The sequence below is a fragment of the Tribolium castaneum genome, chromosome 1 (genome assembly GCF_031307605.1).
Source record: "Tribolium castaneum strain GA2 chromosome 1, icTriCast1.1, whole genome shotgun sequence".
In the NCBI taxonomy this organism is placed as follows: Eukaryota; Metazoa; Arthropoda; class Insecta; order Coleoptera; family Tenebrionidae; genus Tribolium; species Tribolium castaneum.
The window spans coordinates 25713429-25740565 of record NC_087394.1 but is presented as its reverse complement, the minus strand read 5'-3'; the positions used below and the strand labels follow the sequence as shown (position 1 = coordinate 25740565).

The window sequence follows — 27137 nt, the reverse complement described above, 5'->3', positions numbered from 1 at the left end:
TCCACAATTTTCCTTTTATTTTACTCTTATAAATAAATACAACATAGAAAAAATATTTCTTAAAAATTCTTGATGGAAAAGATTGATGTTTGAAATGTTCACAATAATATAAAAAAATAAAACCTTCGAATTCACCAAGCAAAATTATTGCAAACATTTTACGGTTTCACACTTTCTTCTCGGTTTCACACTCAATGAGGTCTTTTTTGACGGGCGAAGCATTTAGAATTTCATGAAATGATTGTTCTAGGCAATGTTTCAACTCGGCGTACGACACCACCAACATGCTTTGTTCGTCGCGCGACATTAAACAAATCTAAAAAAAAGAAAAATTAACCAATCAAATCACAGCCCTACTGAGGGATCACAGGGGGCTATGGTTGATTGAAACTTCGTTTTTACATGGCCCAAAGCGACAGTTTTAACGGTGGTTACATTAAATTACATTACATTAAATGTGAACAGTTTTTAAATATGTCACCCAACTATCGCCCTTTATTAATTTTTATGTTTATCCATTGAACAATTTCCCGTCTAAAATAACAAGCTAAGCATTTGTTTTAGTGAAATACGTAAATTTTCAATGATGGAAAATCACATATGTATTTCTAAACATTTTTTTACTTTAGATATTTATTTTATTTACGTATTAATTTATTAATAATAATAAGTTAATAAATTTTATAAATATTTTTGGAGGCTAATAATTCCACAAAAAAAAAACGATCAACTTATTTCTACTGCTTAATCTATTGTTAAAATATTTGCACTTTGGTTCAAAGTCATGACTACTTTCTTTAAATTTAAAACGAGTTAAATCGTTTAGGAATATTATTCATATCACTTATTGCATAAAGGCAGTATAAAAATGAAATTCCCTATCCATTAAACCCTTCATACCTTTTCAGGAACACCGGCGTCCAATTTATTTAAACATTGTACTATATGTGCCATATCGACCCAAGGACGGCCATCCTCAGTCACTTGGTGAAAAACGTAATCCCTAAATAATTTGAGCATGTATCGGTCACCGGTCTCGGCCCAAGCACCATCCATATTCAACCTAAACAAAAAAAAAACTATATAGTGCCACTTCAAAACAATAAAAACGCCCTCCTTTATAAATTAAAACAAAAAATAATAATTACTCAGGTCGCTCGTTAATCGTGCCCAACTTGGCCATAAGTCTGAAAAGCCGCCCATTTTCGATCTCTTTCGACAGTTCGTACTCCAGCACTTCGATATAGCTGTGCAAATTGTCCATTTGGGTGTAAAACCTCGCACCGATCATTGGCATCAAGTCCGTGATGCTTTTCCGCTGTTGTGGCGATAACAGATACCTGTAATACCGACTCAAAACTCACGCCAATTCAATTGTTTCAGTCTACTAACATAATCAAATTTCTAAGATCGCTGGTGTACGAACGACTGATGATGTCCACAGCTGTGGATATGTTCTCCCTTTGCACAGCCACCGTCGATTTGCACGCTAAAGCTAAAACTAACTTGCCCAAAGCTGTTAAATCCTCTTGTTGGTAGTGCTGGACTAAGGCTAGGGGATTCACCGATGCGCTGTTTTCGTTCAAAACCACATCCATCACACCCAAACAACTCAATCTTAATCGGTTTTTCGAAGTGATAATTATTTTTGTCGGGTCAAGGCTCCTACAGGCCAGACCTGGATAAAAAAATTTGAAACCAATGTCCTAAAGACAACGCCGCCTCACCTGACGAGTGTATCAAACGCAAGGCGGAAGTGAGCTGAATAATGTAGTTCCAAATCAGAAATTCCGGAAGTTTGTTGTTTTGTTGGTGCCGCAGTATACTGTTCTTCTGGTGGCTGTACGGCCTAGGGGAGGTGTCGGGGGCGAAGGGATCGGGCTGATCGGACGAAAAATACTTACTTAAGAGTGTCTCCGACCCGGGATAATAATCATAAACGAAAATTAACGCTGCAAATAACAATTATTTCAAACCACTTGAAATTCGTAAAAATACAATTGTCTCCAAAGGCCTTAGTCGTGAAGACTTCTTGCAACTGTACAATATTGGAATGATTCAGATTTTTCCACAAGTCGACCACCACCATACACTTGGCGTTTTGGAGACGAAATCCTAGACCAAAACTTAGAGACGGTATTACAGATCGCTGTACTCACCATGCAGCCGTCTCAAGCAATACGGTGTCCCGGTTTTAGTATGAATCGCTTTGTACATGGACGCTTGGTACCCCAAATGGGTCTTATGAAGCGAATTGCTCGGGATGCGTTCAAGGGGGCACAACTCGTGGTAGTTCTCCACTTGCGGCAGGTCTGAAAATTTAAAAAAATCGCCCAAGTGTTTATAAAAATGTGCTGTAACTATGGTAATAAAACGTAGTGGTCACACAAATCAATGGCGGGTGTTATTGCATGGCCAACTTATATCAATTTGCGCTTTGATCCATTAAGGCCGTAACACAACAAAAACAAAAAATCCGTTGACTGATTCTCCTAACATAAAAGTATTACTCTCCGTAACTAGCTCCATATGCACGGAAAAATTTAAACTAAAATAAAGTTAATAAATTATCTAGCCAATTACAGTCGTTAAGAAATATGAATGTTTAAATGACATCTTAAACTGATAATTTAAATTTGTCAGAGAAATCACGAACAGAAGTGAATAATCGCAAAAATTAAAGTATAATTCGATAATAATTATACAACATGTATACAAAATAGTGCATAAGATCTCTGGTATGTTTTAAAAGTCGTTTAAGGAACCCTCTAAAAAAAAAGTACAAAGTGGTCTACAACTCACGAAAGCTGTATGTAGTTAAGACAATTCTGAAGCTAAACTTGTCACTAGATTCCAATTTAATACAGAATCACACGGAAATACAGAAAGTTTAAATTTGTGACCTATTTGACCTTAAAAAATCTAAGTAGGCTGTTGCCATTTTTTTATAGTTTTGAAACACCCAGTACTTGAGTCTTTTCACCGAATCTATTTCAATTGTTGTACAGTAGTTACCAGTTGCAACTATGGATTTTATTTAACTATTACCAGATGATATTTTTAGTTTTCTGGTCCTTTTCTTGGTTATATCGCCGATTAAAAAAATTTTAAAAATTAAAAGAAAAAATTCCCCTCTTTGCTTTTTTAATGCTGTTATGAATAATCTAGAGAATTTTTATTATCTTTCTAGATTTTGTTGGAATATGTGCTATAGCGTACTGAATATCTCTTGTGTACACCCCTGTACAGTAAAATATTGTCTACCATATAAGAGACCAAAAACATTCAAATAGAAACACTAAAATTGAATAGTGTTGTAGGAAAATTATTATTCAATATTTGCAGGTACACATTCCTTTGAGACTAATATCTTGATCAAAAGAGAGAAAAATATTCTAGAAATGAAATTTGGACATGAATATGGAACGTTATTTTAATATAAGTTTTGAATTAACGTATTAACATATACCACATACGAGTAAAAACTGATTAGTTGAATTTTCATGTTTCTTGATGTTTAGAAAAAATGCAAATTATATAAAGTTGTAACAAATTACAAAAATGAACATGTTTTTTAAGAAACTTTAAACGATTTTTAGCCTTTGCTGAAATCTGACAAATTAATTTGAAGACATTGAAAGACACATTAGGAACACAAGTCGTCCTGTTGATACATTTCAAAAAATTGCATGTAAAATAAAGCTGATTTGCTTTATTATTATTTTTTATTATTATTGCTTTTTGTTAAAAAAAGATAACATTAATTACTAGGAAACAAAATCACTGGAGTCTAACTCGAAATTCCATTTATTCCTAATTTATTTTTTATAACGATCTGGAGGGGAGAAAAATTATAGGAAATCCTGACAAAATCACGGAAAATCATCAGGGATTTTTGAGGAAATCAGAAGAAACCAGAGCAAATCGCCAAAAATCAATATAAAAAAACAAAAAAAATTAGAAGAATCGTGAGGAAATGACGGGACATCCTTTCAAAAATTAGGGGAAATCTTGAGAAAAGGCGAAAAATTATAAAAACATTCAAGGAAAATCTTAAGGAAATGACAAAAAAACAGTATTTTAAAATATTAGGAGAAATCTTAACCAAATTAAGAGAATTTAGAGAAAATATTGAGAAAAATATTTTTTAAAAATCAGGAGAAATTTTGAAGGAAATATCAAAGGAAATTTTGGGGAAAATCTAGTAAACAAAACCTCTCGTTTGTGAGTAATGTTTCAGTGAAGGTTTATTGGTTTATGAGCGTTTTCGAGCCTAATAATAACCATCGTAGGTGAAAGATAATTATGAGAAAAGATAGCTAGTATAAGATTAGGCCTATTAACGACTTAAAAAACCGAACATAAAAATAATAGCTTTTTTACTTGCAAAACAATTTATAAAATCAATCTACTACTTGCTTCGTATGTTAATGAAGATATGGCGCCTCATAAGAATTTTTAGGTTGGGAGAATTGGAAACGAAAGATGTGATAATGGAGCTCATCGACAATTGATGTTAGTTGGCCATGAATAAAACAACGGTCGGTAAAAACAATCACCTGCGTACTGCTGATTGGCCTGCATGAGCGTCAAGGCGTTGCGATTCATCAGCTCCATCTGGAGGTCCTTTGATATGAAAAACGAGGCGCCCTGCTTGGCCTTAAGTGAAGTGATGTGGTTAGGGGTGCCTGGGTACACATTGTAGTCCGAGGTGAGGTTGCTATTGACAGCAACATCAGTGGCGTGACAAGTTTCCGAGGTGGTTGGGTAAAAGTACGTTGTCCCGCCCACATTTTCCTAAAAGCACGCGGACCCTGTATTACCGGCTTTCGGTTGGTCTGGAGTACCTGATATGCCGCAACAGCTATGTTATTTACATCTGACATGGGTGAACAGCTGCTGACGCGATTGGGTGAAGCTGATTGACTGGAATTTTCTGGGTGGTCAGAAACGCATCGAATGGGCGAAGGGTCTAGCGTTGGGGTGAAAGAGTTGAAAATGTTGGGTGAAGCTGAAAACAAATGATTAGATTAGGAGAGGTCAATGGGTCCAAGAGCGTCATGGAAAAAAGAAAACAGTTGGGGTTTCAAGGCCACCAGCTGTTACACAATACCTGGAGCACTGGACACCAGACTTGTCCCTCCAACACATTGGGGACTCGTTAGTGGTTTTTTCGGTTCGATACTCAACTTGCTTTGGAACGACTGGTGCAAACTACCACTCGAATTTTGAATGTTCTACAAACGAAAATCCCGTAACTGAAACGTTACGTAAACACCTTACCATGTAATTTGCTAGTTTAGATTCCTGGGGAACCCCATTCGTTTGTGCGAACCGGTAATAAACCTGATGATCCATTAAATTCCCTGAAACAAAGAGACGTTACAATATTGTAACCCCTCAACGACCCCGCTCACAATTCTAGTAAAAACCATGCGATGGAAACATTTTAGTCGAGAAACCTGAACGCGCACAAAACCCCCTTTCTGAAAACTGAAATTAATTATTTCTATTTACTTCTGACACCTGAAAATTTGCTGAAAATAATCGCCATTTTGTTTGTGTTGATTTGACTTGTCGGCGATGTAAAAAATTAATTGTTGCCAATTTTGCCAAAAACACACTATGTGACCAAGGGCGCAAAAAGGTACAAATACCTGCGAGACCGTGCAAAAGATAACGATAATAATCGGAAAATAAAAAACAAATATGATAGTGCTAACACAACGCACCTTTTGTCAGGTTGGTAGATTGCAAGTTGGCAGCGCTGACCGGAGCCAATTTTAAATTAAAACAACCAATAAAACACAATTTCACATTTTTATTAAACAACATTAATAAACTCTACAGAACCAACATATACAATAAATAATAAAGTACGATCTATGTATTTTGCTACATTTCCACCCCCAGAAATAAATTCAGCTAGTTTTTCCCCGAAAATCAACTCGTATTCCGTCCATTGCGCTCCTTAACCTCTTTCAGTAATTTATAAGCCGGTAAGTAAAATTCGCCCTCGTCAAACGGCTCGTAGCACTTAAGAGAGGGATTCCGATTCGTATTTACGGTGTTCCCCAACGAGGTGAACCCCAAATCGTACAATTTACAGTACGGTACTTTATAGAAGAGTAAATAATCCCAAATATCGGAATAATGCCAGTCCAGGACCGGACTAACTCTGAGTATTTGAGGCCAATTGGAATCAGTCATCTGTAACCAAATTCTCAAAAACACCTTCAAAACTTGACGAAAAATACCTGAAAAACTGTCAAATCGCCTGAGTACGGATCTGTTCGTCTCGTCCCCATAAAGCATGCCTTGAAATTTGGATATTTTTCCAGAGTTTGGCCCAAAGCATCCTTGATTCCCGCGTTAATGACCATTATTTTCAAATTATAGTAGCATTTGCACAAGTCAATAAACTCGTCTTGCTCGGGAAAGGGACTTTCACTTTGGACGTAAAGACAGGGAATTGGTTGTGAATGTTGAGGAAATTTTTTCTTGACGACTGTTAAAACCAAATGGAGCAAAACGGTGCAGTCTTTTCCGCCGTTGAAACTCACGAAGATATTCTCTAAACCGTACTGTTGCAAACACTCTTCAATGTTCTGGAAAAAACAAAATTATTTGACGAGTCGCACATGGCTCCTCCAGTTGCCATAGAAACGTGCTGTAACTATGGTAATACAGCAGGACATGAATGGGGATTGTCATGGTGACAACTACGATGAGTCAAACCAGTGGCGGGTACACTGTCTTACCTCTTACTTACTTCAATTGCATGTTTGATGTGTGTTTCATTGCTGGAGTACACGTGTTCCCACACGTCTGAATTATCGATAAATTTTAAATTATAATTTTGAAACCTGTCACTGATTTTCCTCTCAAATTCCACCATTTCGCGCAATTCTGGACTCGACACTTTGAAAGTGTAACACTTATCAGTTTTGCTAAATTCCAGTTGGAGACCATTGGTTTTAAATTCATTTAAATCAATTGTCAAGTTTCCGTTTTTAACGATTTCGATTATTTTTTGCAAGTTTCTCTCTTTCCTATACTTCAATAAATGATTCTTTAAAACTTTGGTGAAACTCTGTTTCAGAAACTTCTCCTTCAATATAAAAATCCTCTGGAAGTAAACGACGGGATAACTGTGTCCCGAATGCAAAATTTTAGCTTGCCGCGGCAATAAGGTCTCAGTTTTGTTCGAATTCTCGCCAATCTCTGCGAGTATTCGAGTTAGGTCATCACTAGTTTCAAGTTCTTGTGAGGTCATTTTGCCAAGTGCTCTGTAAATAACCCCGCATCGCTCACCAACGGCTATTATCATGTCGAAAGACCTCATTAGTGCATGAAGTTCGTTAAAAATCACATCTTCTCTTTCACTGATTGTCGAGACTTTGCCCACACTATAGTCCAAACAGGCCAGTTCCTTGATCAGATATTTGCTAGTATTGTCGGTTTTTTCGCCGGAAAGAACCTCGTCACTAATTACGACGATACCGACGGTCTTCAACGACATTTTTCGCCTCATGACACACAACAGTTTCTCGCAAACGCAACACTTTCACATTACGGTTTTTCAACTTTGACACTGACTTTTTATAGGTTAGGTTGGAAATTTGGCCCCCACTTTGTACACATTAAGCGAATAACGGTAAATGAAAAAACAATTATTTTATTTAACAAGTTTTTTTTTATACATATTTAATCATTGAGATTACAACAGCGTATAATATGTATACTTTTGTTTGTGTGTTTAACGCACAATTAATTATTTTTGTTAGTGTTTTCTTATATCAGATTTCCCATCTGCCGACTTTCCCTCACCTTGGACTTGTCAAACATTTTTTTAACCAACAATTTTTTTTGAAAATTATTTTGAGATGAAAATTGCGGTCGAAGGTTGTGCCCACGGCGAATTGGAAATAATTTACGACACTCTGCAATATTTGGAAGAGAAGGAAGGCTTTAAAATCGATTTGCTCATTTGTTGTGGCGACTTTCAAGCTTCTCGCAATGAAGCGGACCTCCGGTGCATGGCGGTGCCCCCTAAATACTACAACATTTGTTCATTTTACAAGTAATCAAAGTTCGTCCATTTCGTTGCGTTAATAACCAAATTTCAGGTATTACACCGGGATTAAAACAGCCCCAATTCTCACGATTTTTATTGGGGGCAACCACGAAGCGTCCAATTATCTGCAAGAGTTGCCATATGGGGGCTGGGTGGCCCCGAACATCTACTACTTGGGTTATGCCGGAGTGGTCAATATTGCAGGTTAAAATCGCTACTTTGTCTTCTTTAATTAATATTTGTTCAGGTTTAAGAATTGGGGGCATTTCGGGGATTTACAAAGGACAGGATTACATGAAAGGTCACTTTGAGCATTCGCCTTACAGCGATAGTTCAAAACGCAGCGTTTATCACATCAGAAATTTGGAAGTTTTTCGGTTGAAACAACTGTCTCAACCTTTGGATATTTTTTTATCACATGATTGGCCCTCGGGGATCTGGCAATATGGAAATGCGGCGCAATTAATACGTTTTAAACCTTTTTTCGAGTAATTCACAGTAACGGAAGTTTCCCTGTGTTTCTGAAGACATGGCACCAGGGAAATTTTCTTTATTAATCAAGATTTCCCCGAATTTGTGATTATTATCAATTTTTTAGAGAAGATATCAGCAGAGGACAACTGGGTAGCAAACCAACCGAAGAATTGCTAAATCATTTGAAGCCAGATTATTGGTTTTCGGCTCATTTGCACTGTAAATTTGCCGCAGTGGTGCCACACGAGTGTGGCAAAATCACCAAATTTCTTGCACTAGATAAGTGCCTTCCTAAAAGAAGGTTTCTGCAAGTTGTTGATGTACCTCATGACACGAATTTGGAAAAAATTGAAATTAGTTACGATCTAGAATGGTTGACTATTTTAAGATTAACAAATCATCTGCTAAGTGTTAAAAATGTGACCAATTATTTACCAGGGCCTAGTGGCAATGAGAGGTAATTTTTAATCAAAATCACGGATTTTCGTTACTATGGTTACTTGTCTTTTGTTTTCGTAACTATGGTAACAGATGGCGGCACAATTCAAAATTAAAAAAAAAATTTTTAGGTGGTGCTTTACTCCAGACGAGGAGGAAAAATCGTTTACTTTGAACCTGTTTGGTGATCTGGTGGTTCCAAACAATTTCGAGAAAACAGCTGAAGGTTATTCCGGTCATAAGACTAAAAATTTAACGCAACCAGTGCCAGTTTGTAATTCACAGACCGTTTTGTTTTGTAAAAAATTGGGAATCGATGATCCGTTGAATTTAATTCTTAATTTAAGTACAAACTCTGCAATTGATCTTAGTGCAAATAGTTTAGGTGATGATAGTGCAAGTAAGACAACACCGAGAAAAATAGTCTTGGACTTGCCCCAACCAGTGAATGAAAGTGTTCCAACGTTTGTGGACGAAACAATTTCTCAACCGGAATTGAACGAAACTGTTGAAGAAATGGAAGTTCCGGTTGAGGAAAAATCAAATTGCGGTAAAGAAGTGGAAGTTCCGGTTGAGGAAAAACCAAACTGCGGTAAAGCGTTTAAGAGGAGGAATGCGTCAATGTATCAAAATGATGTAAATTGATTTTTGTAAATAAAGATTGAAAAAGCCCGCTCTGCGTTTGCCAACATGACACGCCAAAGTCACTAGATTTGTAATTCAGACAGTTGACAGAATGGAACGTGAAAACTTAACCCCGTGTGTTTAATACTTTTGTTATTGCTCCTAAAATGTTAACTTTCGAGTAGTTGCAGTGAAATGAATTTATCACAAATATGAAATAGCAGATACCGCAATCATGGATCCATTCGAGGCAGTAAGTAGCATCAAAATTCGGTCTTTTTACCTCTCCAGACTTACATAATTTTGGTGGTTTTTGGGCCGGAGTTTGGCCATAATTGAGTTATTTTCGTCGTTTTAGCACAACATTACATTTCTGGATCTCAGCGGGGTTGATGAGCAAGAACGACAGGAGGTTTTGGATTCTCTGTATGCAGAGAATGCCAATGTGCAGCTGCCTTGGAGGGTTTCGGAACATAAAGTCGTCCAAAAGACCGGTATGTGCTTTTTCAATCGATTAATATTCATAAAAAGTAATTCAAAGCAACATAACCAAACTTCTGACCCCAAAGATCACACAGGAGTGAGTCAGCTAAAAGTGGTGAAGTTATTTTTAATCAAGCAATTTTTTATTCTCTTGTGAAACGTGATGTAAAAGATTTGAAAAATGGCCGTTTTTATAATTTATTTTTTGAAATCCTGTGTAATTTTTATAAATGTTAATTTGGCAATCTTGTGTAACAAATCCAAATGTCACAATTTTATACTCAATTGTCATTCGTTTGACCCAGTAGGATATGGCTACGGAGGACTATAGATTAGGAGACGAAACGAGTTTTCTGTACCTAAAAAATATAGTACGACAGAGTACAAATGAGGGCGCTTTCAGCGTTTTAAATTAATTTAAGTTCAACTAATTTACTAATTATACTTAGAACAACATACAACAATACGCCCGGCATTTCAGTGCTTGGGTAAAATCTTTGTTAACTAACCGATGGCAAATCTTACAAGATTTTAACTTCGAATGCTCAAAAAAGGACGCAACTATTCAACTGCTGCGGCAATTAATATATTTTTTTAATTTGTTTCAAGTTTTTTTAAATCTATTGCGGTGTACAAGGAGCACATTTTCTTATGAATAATGTGGAATTTCATATTTCATGGGAATCAAAAAAGTAGTGACTCTCATTCACCCCCATTGTCACTTTGCAATATTTCTACCTTCTTACAGTTCCCTTTTAACCCCATGAAACTATTTAACCAGTGGAAACACCATAATAAAAAGAGCACACCTAAAAATTCAAAATGAATTGTATGAAGCCGTTCATTATGCTTTTGAACACGTAACTCCAGAAAATTATCGTAATTATGTTCAACATCTGGAAGCATACTTGCATGATTGATTGTCTTCAAAGAAATTAAATCATACATTAAAAATTTACATATCTAGATAACATTATGACGTATCTAATAATGTAATGTATGTTATGCGTTGTTGTTCCAAATGTACAGGGTGAGTCATTGATATGGACAAGCTCGATTACACCCAGACCGTCAATGATATCGAAAGGGCACATTTCTTGCCAAAATAAAAAGTTTAAAATCTCGATGAAATCTGTATGCATTTTCCGCGAAAAATTTTTTTTGACAAGAAAATCAAAACGTGATGTACATACAATAAATGCCACAAAAAGCGAACTTTTCGGAAAACACTTAAGGGGTATAAAAGATGTAAAATATAGACGCTGGGTAATACTTAGTAATAAAAAAATACAGTAGGTGCTATTTGAAAAATTCAAGTTATGTCCTTGAAAGTTTACCAAAATTAATGTCACAGCATGGTAATGCTACAATGTAATTGTATGGTTTTGTCTACGAAAGATACCTCAGACAGCTGTTTACACACGAGTAAAGTCCCTACTTGATATCCTGAAAACCAAGCGCACTGCGATTTCTTAATAAAATAACTTCTGAACGGTTAAAGCAAATTGCAAAAACAAAATGGATTTGTAAAGCCCAAAAATATACAGGAGTTGTCATTTAAAAAACTATGTTGTAGGCTGCACTGTAAAGTAGAACACATAAGACAAAATAATTCTCCGATATCATTGACGGTGTACGTGTAAACGAGCTTGCCCATATCATTGACTCACCCTGTATATATTTTTTAGACTTACATAAAATATTGCCATTGTTTACACAAAAACAATTTATTTAAATCATTTAATTAAATTAATTGCAAAATAATTAATTAATAAAATTATTTCCGAAATTCTCACTTAAAAAATAGGAGGAATTTTATTATAAAAAAAAATATTGTAATGTTTTGAAAATAAAAAAAATTAATGTAGTTTTTTGCATTTCACGCTCGTATTAAGAAAATTTGGGATACCGTTAGAGCATAAAATTAAAGCCTGTTAGAAACTTTATCGTTTGCGATATAAGTTTTTACTTTTGGACAACTAGAAGTATTTATTTTTTCACTGGCACTAAAACTTGAAACACCCTGTATATTTTTGACATTTAAAAAAATTGTGGAACACAATTGATGAAAGAAGAAAACCAAAAGAAAAAGACTTAAACTAGAATCAGACTGTATCTTAATATAATTTGTGTTATACCGGGTGTCTTTTTTTCGAGCTCCACCAAGGGGATCTCAGTTGTTATAAAAGGTACGAGGTCGATTAAATTATGGAAAAGTTTTGTATTTTAATGCTGAACAATTATGTGAAAGAAAATTTGTTGTATCATTTTTAGTTTTTGAATTATTAAAAAAAAACGGAAATTTGTAATTTTTTTCAAGGGAAAACTAAAAAGCCTAGACGTTTCTAACTAGGACGTTTTTCAGGCACTTTTTTACAAGGAATCTAAATCTGTTATCGTATTTTTCAAAGCATTCTTGATGTCAGCGTTACAACACTCAACTTTGTTTGTTTTTAAGATCGTCATATTTGATTACTGTATTTTTGAAAAATGTTTTTATTCTTGATTACAACGATGCATCACATGGTATGATCGAATCTTACATGCTAATCAAAACGGAGAAAAAAAGCATTTTTGCGAAGAGTGCTCTGGAAGAAACGGCAAAAATTTTGTTTTTAAACAAACTAGACTGTAGAGGTTTAAATGAATTTGGTTCTGGAAGGTTTACATTTCCGTCAAGCTACTTATTTAAAAAATAAAAAACATGATAAGCTAGAATTATATTCTTCGCAAAACAAAACAAGTCAAAGTTATAAAAACTTAGCTTTCATATTTAATTGTAATCAGGAACAAAAAGACATTTCAAAAATACAATTGTCAAATATGGCGTCTATAAAAAACAAAGTTCAGTGTTGTAACTCTTGCATCAAGAACGCCTTGAAAAAGGTAATGACAGATTTAGATTCCTTGCAAAAAAGGGTTTGTAGGATAATCTACTTATCGAGTTCTATTGCTTAAAAAAATAATAACGAAAATTACAAAAATTTTATTTTACTCATTAATTAATTGTTGTAAGTGCAAGGGATGGTTGTACTTTTTTCTTCTTAACAAACTTTGTTTACTACTATTGAGAATTTAATGCTCTATCTGCCTGTATTTTTTTTGTTTGTCGTATGCTAACCGTTATTTAAATAACGATTTTTTTAATTCGTTGCTCTGAAAATAGCTGGTTATGGAACAACTGCGTTCTTTAGCGACAGTAACAGAACTATTAAAAACGGGGACGTTTCATTTGCGTCGTTTCGTATCCTAATCTGTAGTAATCCGTAGACCTGGCTAAAATGCAATGCGTTTCAGATGTAAAAAATCGGTTTGTTGCCACCGCCGCCGCCCACCACCACCAGGACAAAGCGGCCGTTGTGGCTTCCCACCCCCAGGTGTACCTCACCAATCAAGTCGACTATAATGCCTACATGCCGCCCCCTGACCCATCACTATATCATCATCATCCATACTCGCAATACGTGGTCTACTCCACCTATCTGCCCCCAGTCGTCACCACCACCATCCCCATAACATACACGCAAACCGCCCCCAATGCTAACTACATCACCGACGATGAGTACAACCACCAGGCGTATGTGCCGCCACCGGTCACCGCTCCCGAAGAAAAAAAAGAGGAGCCCGACGCTAATTGTAATATTACAACAAATGGAGAAACAACTCCAGGAAGAGCGAATAAATCGTGGGCTAGTTTGTTCAGTAATTCGAAAAACTCGGGCGTTATTAACGGGAATGGAGTCAATGAGAAGTCTTCATCGAACGAGGCTGTGAATAAACAAAACGTTGATAATAACAATGATGAAGATCCGATCAGGAATCCCAGAAAGGCCAAGTTTATCGATCCGAACTGCTACAGAATGGGCGGTAAAAACACACACGTTAATGTTTACCAATCATTTATTTATTTAATTATTTTGTAGAATTTCTGTTGAATTATACCATCGATGGCAGAACTATAAGTTTACAGCCACGTGGTTTGATCAATAAGAGCAACTATTGCTACATCAATTCGATTTTACAAGCACTTTTAGCCTGTCCTCCTGTTTACAATTTATTAGTAGGCTTATCGGAACAAAACACTACGGCTCAGAAGGAGAAAGCCACGCCCATCATTGACGGAATGTAAGTATATTTCTTATTGGTTTATTCAAAAAAATAGGTTCTTTCGGGTAAAACTGTATAAGTTTTATACAAATTATATGTTACACCACTGGATAAATGAAAAACATTGATCTAAAAATAAAAACATAATTGTCTGTTATTTTGTTTATTAAATTAAATAATCTTTTTAAATCAACACTAATGATTTAGAAAAAATGATTGACGCATTCTCGAGCTCGTTTCTTTTTTTTTACTAATCGTTGACTTGGTGAATTAAATAGATAAAATTTTATTTTATCTTTGTGACCGGTTTCAGTCGCGAGGCTGAAACGCTTGAGAAGATAATGGTGAATTTTATCGTCGTGTACAATGTAAAATTGTATCCATACTTTATGATTTTGATTGGCAGTCATAAATGTCAAAAAATTCAACAATAAAAAACGTCAAAAATAAAAACAACAAAGGTTTTTCTAAACGATAAAATTTGGTTTTATCTTAAATTCAACACTGAACAAAATAACTTTTTATCGTTTTCGATAGAATAAAAAAATCATATCGTCTTTGTTATTACAAAACAAATACATAATACAGGCACTTTTTACAGAGGATTTAATAAATATTAAGTAATCAATGATTTCTAAACATCCATATTATCCATTTTAGCCGTAATAATACTAAGATTTTCTGTGTTTCCGTGTGATTTTATGTTAAATTGGACAATTAGTGATAATTTTAGTATCAAGAAAACCCACCAATTAAAAGAAAATCAAATGTAAAAAATGATAGTTGTTTTTATAGTTTTGAAATACATATTATGTATTTTCTAATAAAACACGAAGTAGCAAAAAATAAATGGTTAATGAGCCAATAAAATTGTATTAAGTAAAAATATTAATGCCACCTTTATTAAAGTCTATTGAATCTTAACAAAACAAGTTAAATAAACGCTTAAAAAAAACATTGCTAAAGGAGGTAACATTTGTTTTTCAATTTTCTGGACATGTAAATATTTTTTTTCGTCATAGTTTTTGCTTTAAACATTTCACAAAAATAACCAACACTGAAATCAACCATTAAATATACACATGCTCTTATCAAAAAAATTATAAAAATATCTAATTGCATTCACCATGTAATGCAAGTCTTATCCACAGTAACTTAACACCGTTTAAGATATTTACGAAATATTACACTAAATTGATTTCTAACCCCACTAGAAAAAAGTTTTGACCTATTATTTATAAACCGTTTGAAGAAAAAAACACATTAGTCGTTTTTTTTTCTCACAACGGATTGAAAATGCGTAATAATATTAGTTAAAAATTGCAACAACAAATTTGTTTTTTATTATAATTTTTATATTAATATTATTTACGGTGAATTTTCGTCTTGATTTATGATTATGAGTGATGATTATGATTATGAGATTATTGCTTCTTATGGAGCTCTTTTGTTTAAGAAATTGACGGTTTTGCCATTAAATTCAATTAGAACTAATGTAATTACTAATAAAATTAAATTCTACATAAAAAGTGCTTGTAAAATATTTTTGTTTCAAATGTCTAAATGAATAAGGAAAAACAAAATAATAATAATAATAATAATAATAATAACAGTTTATTAATCAACAGACAAAATTTCAATTTTGGTTATAGAATAATTATTACAAAATGACGATAACATAAATAAAAATATTAGAACAAATATTAGAATCAAAACATAATAGGTACATGGTAATTTGAGTTTCCAAAATAATTTTTACATAACGCTTTAAATTTGTTCTCAATCAAATTATAATTGAGTAATGTATTACTGGTTGCATACAATGTTTCTACATACTTAATATTTTTGAAACCTTTGGTATTTTTTTTTTTTTAATGAATTTTAACATCTTATTGACGTGAGCACAAATCGTTTCTATCTGAGGAACAAAAGACAATGAGGTGTCCATAGTGACACCCAAATCTCGAATTTTGTTACATCAAGCTAAAATTTTGTTCTCAATTTTATACTCAAAGGTAATGTTAAGTTCACAAGAGGACGATATAACAAGAACTTTGTTAATATTTAATTGTAATTTATTTTTAATACACCGCTCAGTTACTGCTGTTATGTCTTTCTGAAGAAAATCACAAAAGGCGATAGTGGGATAACCAGAATTATTTCTCCAAAAATCGATCTTATCTCGAAAATGTGTCACTCATTTTTTCTAAAGCTTTTAGTTTCGAAAACTTTCTATTCGGACACAAAAAAAACTCTTTGTGTAATTAAGAGAAAAAAACGTGAATCTGTTTTATTGTATATTTTGTTTTAAAAGGTCCTCGTCTTATTGATTATTTGTTCAAATTTTTAGCTTTTTTATTTTGTAGATATAGTTTAGACCACATTGTATTCGTAACAATTTTTTTTTCAATCATAGAACGCTATATTTTTGTAGATACAAGTGTTCAACGATATTTTTCTTTTTGAAATAGGTTAATTATAGTCGGGTTGCATACCGTTTTCTGAACGAAATTTTTAGGTGCCGTTTCGTCAAGGAATTCCAACATTTGCCAGCCGGTCTGCGTGTGAATCGGCGAAACGACAAAAACCAGAAAAAGGAACAAGGTTTAATGATCGATTACGACCTGCCATTTGAACCTTCTTGGATTTACAAAATGTTGAACGGTGTTAGAAGCGATTTGTTCTTGGTGGAGGGCCGTCAGGAAGACGCTGAAGAGTTTCTGGGTTGTTTATTAAACGGACTGAACGACGAAATGCTTGAAGTATGGATTTTCTAACTGTTTTTAATTTTTAAAATTCGAATTTCGAACTTTTCCAGCTAATGAAATTGGTGAAAAGCGATCTTACGATCAATAAATTCGAGTCGAAACCAAGCGATCAAGACACAGACAAAGAGTGGCAGGTTATGGGACCAAAAAACAAGGGTAGCATAACGCGACAAATGGAATTCGTCAAGACACCAATTAGTAATATTTTCGGTGGCTTCCTCAAGTCGAGGATTCACAGGACTGGGGATCATTCCACTTACAACATACAACCGTTTTTTACCCTGCAATTAAATATCGAGGTAATTGAGCGAAAGTGTGAACCTTTTCTGTTGAACTTGGGTTTTAGAAAGTCAAAACTGTGCGTGAGGCACTCGAGGCTCTTGTTACGAAAAATCAGCTGGAGGGCGTCACCAATGAGAAGACCAACGAGGAGGTGGAGGCATGGCAACAAGTCACTTTGGAAGAACTTCCAGTTATTTTAATTCTGCATTTAAAGTGCTTTGATTTTAAGCTAGATGGATGTACAAAAATTGTCAAAGCTTTGGAGTTTCCTATCGATTTGAAGATTGATTCAAGTGAGCGGTGGCGAGTTTTTGGGGAATTTTCCATTTTAATCGTTTTGTGTTTGCAGAACTGTTATCTTCCAAGCCAATGTCGCCAAAAGAGAAACAGTATAAGTTATTTGCCGTCGTGTATCATGATGGGAAAGAGGCAACAAAGGGTCATTACATTACGGATGCCTTTCATGTCGGCTACAGCAGTTGGATACGATATGATGACGCATCGGTCAAGTCAGTTCAAGAAGACTACGTTTTGAAGCCACAAGGAACTAGAGTTCCCTATTTGTTATTTTACCGTCGTAGTGATACCATTAGAAGCAAATAAATATACATTTGGCCTATTAATAATTGTTAATAAGTAAACTTATTTTAATAAATTAACTTTATACAATTGTTGTTTTTTTGGTGGGGGAACACTTTAATGAAAAATTCACTAAAGTTAGATTTGGGAAATAATTTTTCAGTCAATTAAAAAAAATCCAATATTTATTTTACACCTTAGAATTTTATAAACTTTTGGTGAAACCTGTGATTCAGAATATGTGAAATAAGCGAACTCGTTAGCAACTACACGAGCGCCTTGACCAGGCACAAAAACGGCGACAATCAGATGGACGAAAGTGAGGCGCTGGAAAACGGGAAGGTGACCGACTCGAACAAAGAAAACGAATTGCCTCGAAAGATCCTCGATATCCCGTCGTCAGACGACGACACGAGCCAAGTAAGTACCCCACGTGGTTCCCGACCAGTTTTCACCACCACCTTGTCCAGGTTATGGAGAAGAACCAACTCCAAACAATCGAGGACATTGAGATGTAGCTGGTGAAGATGCATGGGGGCATCGAGAACGTGGACCCGGTCAAGGAGTTAACAGCCGGTGATATTATCGATTCGGGGGCTGTCGATCACTCCTCCGACTCAGATTACGAGCCCCCAGTCAGTGTGGAAAGCTTCACGAAATCCAGTTCTGACATAAAAGTCAAAATGGAGCCTTCTGGAGAAAGTGGGGGTAGCGATCGCCCCAATATTTTACGTAAAAAGCCGTCAAATCCAGACGCGTTGAAAGTCAAGGAGGAACCATCAATGCATTTGCAACCAATGGTGGCTCGGCAAGACTCACTTTTTAGCTGTATGGTGTGTCAGGGTGAAGAGACCGTTGCAGGGGACGTTCGTGCCATCACCGCCCATATGAAAAATGTGCACGACATCCGATTGTACATTTGCGACGTTTGTGGACAAGTATGTTGGAAAAATATTAATTTTTTTGTGTCTTTACTTTGGCTATTACTGGTGCTTGTTGCCAATGTTGGGGATCAAAAGCGCCAAAAACTAGTCAAATTTAATAACTTTTCGAGCTAAATGTAACTAATTTCGCAAAAAACAAGAGCATGAATTATGGATTGCTCAACCTATTTATTTCAGTGATGTGTATTGTCTTTGCCAAAATTTAAAATCTGAATTTCTGACTAAATAACGTTCTAAAACTTTCGAAACGGACTAAAACAATGTGTTTATTGATCAAATTGGTGATTCCTTGGATCGGTTTAGTAAAATCTCACATATCTAATTTTTTTGCTGAAAAAATGCTAAAAAAAAGTTAAAATAATGTCCATTTTAGTGATCTTTTGGTCTAGTTTTAACGTCTCGCTTTCTTTTATAAATAAGCATAATTGACTAATTTATTTCCATAGAAAATCTCGCTAAAAAATTCGGAGATTAGTAGAACAATGTTTAACTGTTACATTGGTAAATGATACTATTTTAGATTCAGTTTTGTCATTTTTTGGCTTATTTTTGAAAAAATCCCAAATAAACGAATTTTTCCTAACAAAACGATTAAAAAATGGCAATACCCTATTACTTTCGATCATATTTATTAGTGACTCTTTGATCTTTATTTTAGATAAATCTTGCAAAAGCTTTGACTTTTTAGCTCAAAAACCTCCTTAAACGATCAACAAATATTACATAGTGTTCGATGTATTTGAGTGATTTGCGAATTAATTTTGTCAAGATTTTGCAAAGTGATTGGATTCCTGGCTGGAAAATGTTCTAAAACGAACGAAACAGGCAAAAACAGTATTATTATCAATCAAATTTAATGATTTTTTGGACCGGTTTAGAGCACAGAGTTTTTATTATAAAAAAGTGCCTAAACTGTAAATTCCCAACAAAGGTTTAAATTAAATAATTTCCAACTTATTGGTTTTTGTTGAAAAAAAGTCTCATTTAATTCTCTTGGATTTAGTAATTTTTGAAAAATGCTAAAAAGTAAAAAGATGGTTAAATAGCCGAAAATGCAAAAATCACACCACTTTCGACTAAATTTGGTGATTTTGGGTTTAATTTTTGAGAAATATCTTAAAATTTATTCATTTTTTCCTACCAAAACACTCAAAAATAACAAAATGCTATGTATTTTTAATAAAATTTTGTGAATTCGACTAAATATTATTTTAGATTAGAAAAAAAACAAAAATGCAAATGCAACAATGTCATTTAATGATTCCTTGAACCGTTTTATCGAAATAACCTTTTATGAAAAAACTGTAATAAAATCCTCGAAAAAGGTGAAACCATTTAAGTGATTTTTGGCCCTAGTTTTGTTAAAAATATGTTACTTCAAGGTGTAAAAAAACACAAATTTCACAATTTTACATTGTTCTGGATATTGTCAAGTTTGTTTTAACAGTTTTGCTAAAATTTTACTATGGACTATAATTATTTAAAAGATCAAAAATCAATGTTTAATGTTTTTAAAAATAAAGTGGTAAGTGAAATTATTATTTGTGGTTGCATCATGGTTGCATCTTAGGACATCTCAGAAATAACCCACGATTGACGACCCTTGTATTAAATAAATGATTTCGCTAAAATATTTGATTTTTATTAGGCACATAAAAGTACGCAAAAGTTAACTAATTCATGTGCTTAATTCATTACTACCTTGTTCAATGAAGATACTTAAATTAATTGTCACTAATGTGACGTTCGAAAAAAGTAGTTTTCTTTGTAAACCTTTCCACATAAAGCCTAATTTTCGCTCCTAATAACATATCTACTACTATTATTACAGGCGAAACTTCGAAAATAAATAAATGAATAAATAAGAACATTAAAATATTGCAACGGTTTGTAACAATATATTATTTATTTATTGTTATTCAGGACTTCCGGAAGAGGAACGAGCTGTCGGCCCACCTCGACGAGCACGTGGCCGCCGAAGAGGGCGATTTCCAATGCGAGGTCTGCAATCGCATTTTCAGTAACTTGCGTCTGTTTCGCATCCATCGACGCATGCACTACCCCCAAAACAAAGCGTGGGCATGCGAGACGTGTGGCAAGAAATACAGTAGCAGGAATTTGCTCGAAGAGCATATAAACACCCACCGGAGTCCGACCTTACGTTTGCCAACAATGCGGCAAAGATTTCGCCTCGAAATACACCTTCAAAGCACACGAAAAGACCCACGAGGTCAGGCCGCGACCCTACGCCTGCAACCAGTGCCCCAAGTCCTTCCTGAGCCAGCAAAACCTGATACAGCACGAGCGGACGCACACCGGGATCAAAGAGTTCAGCTGCCATTTGTGTGGCAAGAGGTTTGGTTCGGCGCACAACCTCGAAGTCCACTCCATCGTGCACACGGGCTACAGGCCCTTCGTGTGCTCCATCTGCCACAAAGCTTTCGCTCGTAAGGCGGAGATCCGCGACCACGAGCGCACCCACACTGGGGAGAGGCCGTACCAGTGCGAGATGTGCGGTGCCACCTTTTCGCAAAGGTCCAACTTGCAGTCGCACAAAAGGGCCACGCATCTGGACGACAAGCGCTACATCTGCGTGGACTGCGGCAAAGGGTTCAAGCGGCGCCGGCTGCTGGACTACCACATGAAGGCGGCACATACGGGCGAAAGGCCCTTCAAGTGCAACGTCTGCGACGCCACGTTCGTCTACCCCGAGCATTTCAAGAAGCACAGACGGATACACACCGGAGAGAAGCCCTTCCTGTGCGAGGTCTGCGGCAAGGCGTTCAACAGTCGCGACAACCGCAACGCGCACAGGTTTGTGCACTCGGATAAAAAACCGTACGAGTGTCTGGTCTGCGGGGCCGGGTTTATGCGCAAGCCGCTCCTTTACCAGCACATGCAGAGTCAGGGGCATTTGAACGACACGATCGTCGTGAATCAGCCGAGACTGACGACTGATGACGACCAGCTAGTGACGGTGAATTCGCGAGGGGAGATGGAGATTGTGGATCCGATTGCGTTGGCTGAAGCTGTTGATGGTGACGGGAGTGTGGCTGAAGACTCCAAGTTGTATATTTCTGAGCATATTTTGCAATCGCCAGCTGAGCAGGAACAAGCAGAGGGTGAAGGGATGGAAACAGTGGAGCATATCATAATCGATGGACAGCACATACGGTTTGAGAATGATGACGAGGAAGTTGATACGATCACAGGAGAGACGTTAGCTGAGAGCGAAACGCAAATTATTGAAACGCCAGATGGGCCAGTGCAGTTGGTTCGTGTGCGGATACCCAACGAGCATGGGGAGGAGGAAGAAGCATGGATTAAAATAGTTCCCGAGTAATTTATTTATTTGACTGTAAAGGTAAATAGGTTAAAACTTATTTTGTATTTGTATAGAGCAGTTAAATATAATATGAATTTAAATCACACACTGAGGGGCATCTTGATTACTTTAAATTAATAACGGTCTTGTACAACAAATGCCTTTTTGTCTCAATCTTCGGTCGCACCAAGAAAAAACTCCCAATTATTTAATTGAAAAAATAACTTACAAATCCGATTATCAATTTGACACTTTAAATCAGCAGAGCTTCATGAGCGGCCTCAAAAAGGACTAGTTTTTTATACATGCAGTTAAAGTCGTATATAATCACAACTCATTAATAAATATTTAGTTTTACATAAATTTTACAGACAGGGTGTTTTACCCCATCATAAAATCGTTAGCTACATGAGTTTGTATAGCATGCCTTATACCTTAAAAACAGCAGAATCCTTGAAGTATTTGCTTTTTAAATATACCTTGATTATTAAAAAATAATTAATCAAAATCTTTGAAAAATATTAATTTTTAAATATATTTCAAAAAAAACAAAAACTAGTAGTTAACAACGATCATAGAAAAAAATCAACTGGTATAGTCCATGATGTGGCAATGAACATCATTTAAAACAGCTAGGAACGCGAAATTTAATGAAAAATTTAACACTGTACTCTTCATTTTAAATACATTACTCCGTGAAAATAAAACATGGATTTTTTAATTTGTATTATTTATTTTGAACTCCGTTGTCAATAATATTTTTCAAAGCATACAACAAATCGGACTTTCTTTTAATCACAGCGTCGAACGACTAAATCAATCAAAAGATTTACGGGCCAATTTCAAGTTGTGAGATACGACCGGTGCAAATCATGGTCGCAGTGCAACTTTGCGCGGGTGATTTGCGCGCTCTCTGCGACCACGAAATGCGTCCGATCTCAAGTCGATAAAGTGCTATGTCGCAGCGTAGCAGCAACTTTTGTCCGTGATGCAAAATTTTGCGCCGGTCACGTGACTTTCAAAATGTCAAATTTTAATTTTGAGTTTGGCTTTTGTGTTCAAAGTGAAAAAAAAAATCAAGGGTAAGTATTATTATGATAAAAATGTAATAAAAAAATATTAGTGAGCAGTCATTTATGGTCAATACTAAGTCAAAGCAATTTTAATTTTGTGTTGTTTCTTTCAGAACGATTAAAAATGCCGGCGGTCGAAAAACTGGATGAAATACAAGTGCTGATGAGATTTAAAAGCGTCGAGACAATTTGTTTGACCCATCTTTGGGGTTTGAAAAAGACCTTCACTGATTCTCCGAGAAAGGACCTAGAACCAGGTCATAAATTTTGTTCAAGAACAGGGACAGTGGATGATTTGAAAAAGAAATTTGAAATCAGTGAACAAGTGCAAAGCTTTTGTTAATAATGCTGTTAAACTGGAATTGTCGAAAAGCCCTCCAACATTTTACGAGAAGAAAGTGCTTTCTTTTATAGAAACTTGATCAAAACCGATTTAAGAAGTTTCAAAAACTAAAATTAGTAACAGGCAGTTACTCTAAACTTACCTCTTCAAATTTTATAGTTAAAACGGTGACTTTAATACTTACATTTGTATAAATTTTCAGTGTGGATATACATAACCCTACCATACTAAAAAAAGCTGTAGTTCATGAATTTTGTATTATTTATTTCATTACAAATAATGTATTTTGGTACATTTTCAGACAAATATATTCTTTTACAGTTTTCAATTTAGTTTATTTATCAATATACAACAAATTCCGATTTCCATGATCCAATTCCTGGGTAATAGGTATTTACGGCCAAAATTGCTGCATCTCCTCTTCCATCCAGTAATTCCTTCCTTTCTTCGTGATCATCAACAAACATCGGCACTGGGATTTCCTGCTGCTATTGGAAAATGAATAAATTGTGGGGGCTTTCTTGTCTAAACCTGCAGTCACTTCCTGGATGGTTTTCAAAATTGTGTTTTTGAAAATGTGACCTCTGCTGCCTACCATCTATTGTTTGTTCCAGTGTCGAGCCATATATAGCTTATACATGGGAGTTCAAGGCAGAATAACGCCCCTTTTTGGTGCTTTTCGTCAAAGCCCGCGAAATGAACTGCAAACGGTTCCATCAAGCCGGGGTTTGTTGAAAAAGTAGGGTTTCCGAAGTGCCGTTGATAAAAAATAGTCTCAAAAGTCGTTCGTTATTATCACTGTTTTCACTTTCACTTGAATTTATCAAGCAATTTCAAGTAAATCGTTCACCAAAGGGGCCAGTGTTTGGTCCCGACCGCCATTTTCACATGAAATTGCAAATTTGACAGGTCGCAAATCCACTTACGACTGCTCGAGAGGTGTCGCAGCCAACGGTAGCAAAATTGCGCGCAAAATTTGACTTGAAATTAGGAAGCGACGGTCGCATCTTGACACTGCGCCGTTGCTATGTCAATCATGATTTGCGCGGGTCGTAACTCAACTTGAAATCAGCCCGTTAGACTATTTAGACCTTTTGATTTAAGTGTTGGAATAGCTATTTACACTCGAATGCGGTAAGTCACATTTTACAGCGCGACAACTTTGTTTGAGGCACGAGCCTGAAAGGCGAGTGCCTTATTAGTTGAAGCGCTGTAAAATGACTTAACGCATGAGATTTGTATAAAACTTTTTGGCCGACAAGCTTTGGTTTGGTTGAATCAATGCGTATAAAACAATCAATGCATAGATTCAATGACATTTGTGGTTCCCAAACGTATGTATAGGTGGCGCTGTTCCGGGGGGATTTATATTTTCACTAATTAAATATACACCATGGTCGATTGAATTAAATAATTATAGGTAACAAGTATTTCGTTATACGAACTTAATTATGGTAAGCACGGTTTGTATCTTAAACATGTCTAATCGTCCAGTGTTTTGTGGTTACTTTACCTAATTGTTTGCTACCAGTTTACAGCATCGTGTTTAAAGGTCAAGTTACCTTTCATGAATGGGCAACTGTCATTCACGTTTTACAGTACTGGAGGCCAAAATAGCTATTTACACTCGAATGCGGTAAGTCACATTTTACAGCGCGACAACTTTGTTTGAGGCACGAGCCTGAAAGGCGAGTGCCTTATTAGTTGAAGCGCTGTAAAATGACTTAACGCATGAGATTTGTATAAAACTTTTTGGCCGACAAGCTTTTAATATTATTCTTTATAAAATAAATAAAAACTCAAAGTCAATCAATGCATAGAATCAATGACATTTGTGGTTCCCAAACGTATGTATAGGTGGCGCTGTTCCGGGGGGATTTATATTTTCACTAATTAAATATACACCATGGTCGATTGAATTAAATAATTATAGGTAACAAGTATTTCGTTATACGAACTTAATTATGGTAAGCACGGTTTGTATCTTAAACATGTCTAATCGTCCAGTGTTTTGTGGTTACTTTACCTAATTGTTTGCTACCAGTTTACAGCATCGTGTTTAAAGGTCAAGTTACCTTTCATGAATGGGCAACTGTCATTCACGTTTTACAGTACTGGAGGCCAAAAAATATATATTTGTCAATTAATGCTACTCATTTTATTTTTAATTTACATAAGTAAGAAATTTATTAAATGATTTATCAGATGATCGTTCAGGATTCTTCTTAGATTATATAAGTGGACTTGAGCGGTTGCTACAAATAGATTGATTTCTCACCTCAAGTCCAAATAATTAATTAAGGAAGCCACACACTCATCTTTCAACATTGTGGTGGCAAAAGTTAAATTGATGTCTTGTCTTCTTCTTCCATCTTCTCCATCGAACATAATTTTTAATTGGTTATCACAAGTCAACTTATCATTAAAAATGAAGGAGCCCACTATGACGTCTTTAAAATTAGCAGCTTCATTATAAAACACAACTATTCCTGGATCAGGTAGTGTTCCTTTCCTGATCTCCATAGTCACATCTTTGATGGGCGGACCGGAGCCGTCTTGGACCTCAACTTTTTTGAATTGCACGAATGCCATTGCTTTGTTGACTAATTTACGACTAATTCGTATCCGCTGCGCTTGACGATATTCTTCCAACATTTTTTCCATATCCATTTTATCAACTGGCTTTTTCCACGCTTTTTATATTCTTCTTTCTCTTACAATTCTGACTACACAAGGGCAAACTGCACATACTGCCAAGGCGAATGCCACAGAATCCATTACGGTGACGATAGCACTTTGGAAAGAGCTAGCACCATGAAATTTCCAGCGGACCAGTCAAATCACGGATGTGCGTTTTCAGCACTTTGCGACGTTGCCACGTTTCTCACAAATTATAAGAAAATAAATTATTTACTCATTTTCTTTTAAAATTCAAGTGTATTGTTATTAAAAAAAATAAAGTAAATGCAATTTCAAACTTGTTGTATCTTTGAAAGCAATGGGGGATGTAGATAGTTTACTAGTTGACACAAAAAGGTGAAACCGCCTAATAAAGGCAAAACAAAAACGAGGAGGGCATGCTACCCAATGATTTATGGGGCAGATTCCACCTAAATTAAGATAATTATTCGTTAATTTCTTCTTCAAAAACATTATTTGAAAAAAAAAGTTAATAGAACGACATTCTAATTCAAACAGAGGGTTAGATGTCTTCCCAAACTTTTAGAGGGTTGAAATTTTCAAGAAAGGTAGAGTATTTAATGGGTTTTCATGTGGAATGGGTTAAATGCGTCGACAAAAAGAAATAGTACTAGAAAAAAATATTTAATATTATTAATAAAATGTTGACATATTTCAAACTAAGGATTGGATGTCTTCCCAAACTTTTAGAGGGTTGAAATTTTCAGGAAAGGTAGAGTATTTAATGGGTTTTCATGTGGAATGGGTTAAATGCGTCGACAAAAAGAAATAGTACTAGAAAAAAATATTTAATTTTATTAATAAAATGTTGACATATTTCAAACTAAGGGTTGGATGTCTTCCCAAACTTTTAGAGGGTTGAAATTTTCAGGAAAGGTAGAGTATTTAATGGGTTTTCATGTGGAATGGGTTAAATGCGT

At 35.4% G+C, this 27137-nt stretch overlaps 5 protein-coding genes and 2 long non-coding RNA genes across 9 annotated transcripts; 4 read left to right on the top strand and 3 right to left on the bottom strand.

Annotated features, from left to right (window-relative positions):
* PAN3 (Poly(A) specific ribonuclease subunit PAN3) lies at positions 1–5750 on the bottom strand. 2 transcript variants are annotated; one of them, XM_008201349.3, is made up of 13 exons: positions 5733–5750; positions 5418–5493; positions 5284–5366; positions 5114–5237; positions 4848–5011; positions 4560–4797; positions 2160–2312; positions 1999–2115; positions 1728–1952; positions 1393–1678; positions 1149–1340; positions 901–1063; positions 1–316 (listed from the first exon to the last, which is right to left on the bottom strand). In XM_008201349.3, exons 3-13 carry the CDS (start codon positions 5356–5358, stop codon positions 167–169), a joined length of 1887 nt encoding a protein of 628 aa, XP_008199571.1. In that variant the 5' UTR covers positions 5359–5366; positions 5418–5493; positions 5733–5750; the 3' UTR covers positions 1–166. The 2 variants fall into 2 exon arrangements, with proteins under 2 accessions (XP_008199571.1, XP_008199570.1); XM_008201348.3 differs by having other exon boundaries at positions 5658–5735.
* Positions 5751–5801: 51 nt separating this feature from the next.
* LOC661017 (FAD synthase) lies at positions 5802–7628 on the bottom strand. The gene is made up of 3 exons (XM_967207.4): positions 6773–7628; positions 6258–6608; positions 5802–6210 (listed from the first exon to the last, which is right to left on the bottom strand). Exons 1-3 carry the CDS (start codon positions 7532–7534, stop codon positions 5944–5946), a joined length of 1380 nt encoding a protein of 459 aa, XP_972300.3. The 5' UTR covers positions 7535–7628; the 3' UTR covers positions 5802–5943.
* A 186-nt stretch (positions 7629–7814) lies between these two features.
* Positions 7815–9661, top strand: ldbr (lariat debranching enzyme). Its single transcript, XM_967157.4, has 5 exons — positions 7815–8083; positions 8130–8281; positions 8325–8565; positions 8676–9008; positions 9121–9661. Exons 1-5 carry the CDS (start codon positions 7887–7889, stop codon positions 9632–9634), a joined length of 1437 nt encoding a protein of 478 aa, XP_972250.2. The 5' UTR covers positions 7815–7886; the 3' UTR covers positions 9635–9661.
* A 47-nt stretch (positions 9662–9708) lies between these two features.
* On the top strand, positions 9709–17922 carry LOC660907 (ubiquitin-specific protease). The gene is made up of 8 exons (XM_967104.4): positions 9709–9866; positions 9972–10107; positions 13394–13963; positions 14020–14221; positions 16722–16965; positions 17022–17270; positions 17318–17546; positions 17603–17922. Exons 1-8 carry the CDS (start codon positions 9849–9851, stop codon positions 17854–17856), a joined length of 1902 nt encoding a protein of 633 aa, XP_972197.2. The 5' UTR covers positions 9709–9848; the 3' UTR covers positions 17857–17922.
* A 135-nt stretch (positions 17923–18057) lies between these two features.
* Positions 18058–22207, top strand: LOC135265566 (zinc finger protein 41-like). 2 transcript variants are annotated; one of them, XM_064355276.1, is made up of 3 exons: positions 18058–18252; positions 18303–18770; positions 20700–21290. In XM_064355276.1, the coding sequence occupies exons 2-3, from the start codon at positions 18360–18362 to the stop codon at positions 21225–21227; spliced, it is 939 nt and encodes a 312-aa protein (XP_064211346.1). In that variant the 5' UTR covers positions 18058–18252; positions 18303–18359; the 3' UTR covers positions 21228–21290. The 2 variants fall into 2 exon arrangements, with proteins under 2 accessions (XP_064211346.1, XP_064211348.1); XM_064355278.1 differs by having other exon boundaries at positions 18087–18252; positions 20700–22207.
* Positions 22208–23760: 1553 nt separating this feature from the next.
* LOC135265567 (uncharacterized) lies at positions 23761–24598 on the bottom strand. The gene is made up of 2 exons (XR_010333276.1): positions 24049–24598; positions 23761–24005 (listed from the first exon to the last, which is right to left on the bottom strand). It is a non-coding gene; the product is annotated as an uncharacterized LOC135265567 (long non-coding RNA).
* Positions 24599–25781, top strand: LOC103314696 (uncharacterized). Its single transcript, XR_010333275.1, has 2 exons — positions 24599–24937; positions 25049–25781. It is a non-coding gene; the product is annotated as an uncharacterized LOC103314696 (long non-coding RNA).
* The last annotated feature ends 1356 nt before the right edge of the window (positions 25782–27137 follow it).

Coding starts and splice junctions, on each gene's coding strand:
- LOC135265566 (XM_064355276.1), top strand. CDS start 18,360: ATGCATGGGGGCATCGAGAACGTGGACCCGGTCAAGGAGTTAACAGCC. Junction 18,771..20,699: donor TTTGCGACGTTTGTGGACAA/GTATGTTGGAAA, acceptor ATTGTTATTCAG/GACTTCCGGAAGAGGAACGA.
- LOC661017 (XM_967207.4), bottom strand. CDS start 7,534: ATGAGGCGAAAAATGTCGTTGAAGACCGTCGGTATCGTCGTAATTAGT. Junction 6,609..6,772: donor ACATCAAACATGCAATTGAA/GTAAGTAAGAGG, acceptor TGTTTTTTCCAG/AACATTGAAGAGTGTTTGCA. Junction 6,211..6,257: donor GCGATTTGACAGTTTTTCAG/GTATTTTTCGTC, acceptor ATTTGGTTACAG/ATGACTGATTCCAATTGGCC.
- LOC660907 (XM_967104.4), top strand. Junction 10,108..13,393: donor TAAAGTCGTCCAAAAGACCG/GTATGTGCTTTT, acceptor AATGCGTTTCAG/ATGTAAAAAATCGGTTTGTT. Junction 17,547..17,602: donor CGATTTGAAGATTGATTCAA/GTGAGCGGTGGC, acceptor TTGTGTTTGCAG/AACTGTTATCTTCCAAGCCA.
- PAN3 (XM_008201349.3), bottom strand. CDS start 5,358: ATGGATCATCAGGTTTATTACCGGTTCGCACAAACGAATGGGGTTCCC. Junction 1,953..1,998: donor TAAGGCCTTTGGAGACAATT/GTATTTTTACGA, acceptor TGTTATTTGCAG/CGTTAATTTTCGTTTATGAT. Junction 1,341..1,392: donor GATCTTAGAAATTTGATTAT/GTTAGTAGACTG, acceptor TCGGTATTACAG/GTATCTGTTATCGCCACAAC.
- ldbr (XM_967157.4), top strand. CDS start 7,887: ATGAAAATTGCGGTCGAAGGTTGTGCCCACGGCGAATTGGAAATAATT. Junction 8,282..8,324: donor CGGAGTGGTCAATATTGCAG/GTTAAAATCGCT, acceptor ATATTTGTTCAG/GTTTAAGAATTGGGGGCATT. Junction 9,009..9,120: donor GGGCCTAGTGGCAATGAGAG/GTAATTTTTAAT, acceptor AAAAATTTTTAG/GTGGTGCTTTACTCCAGACG.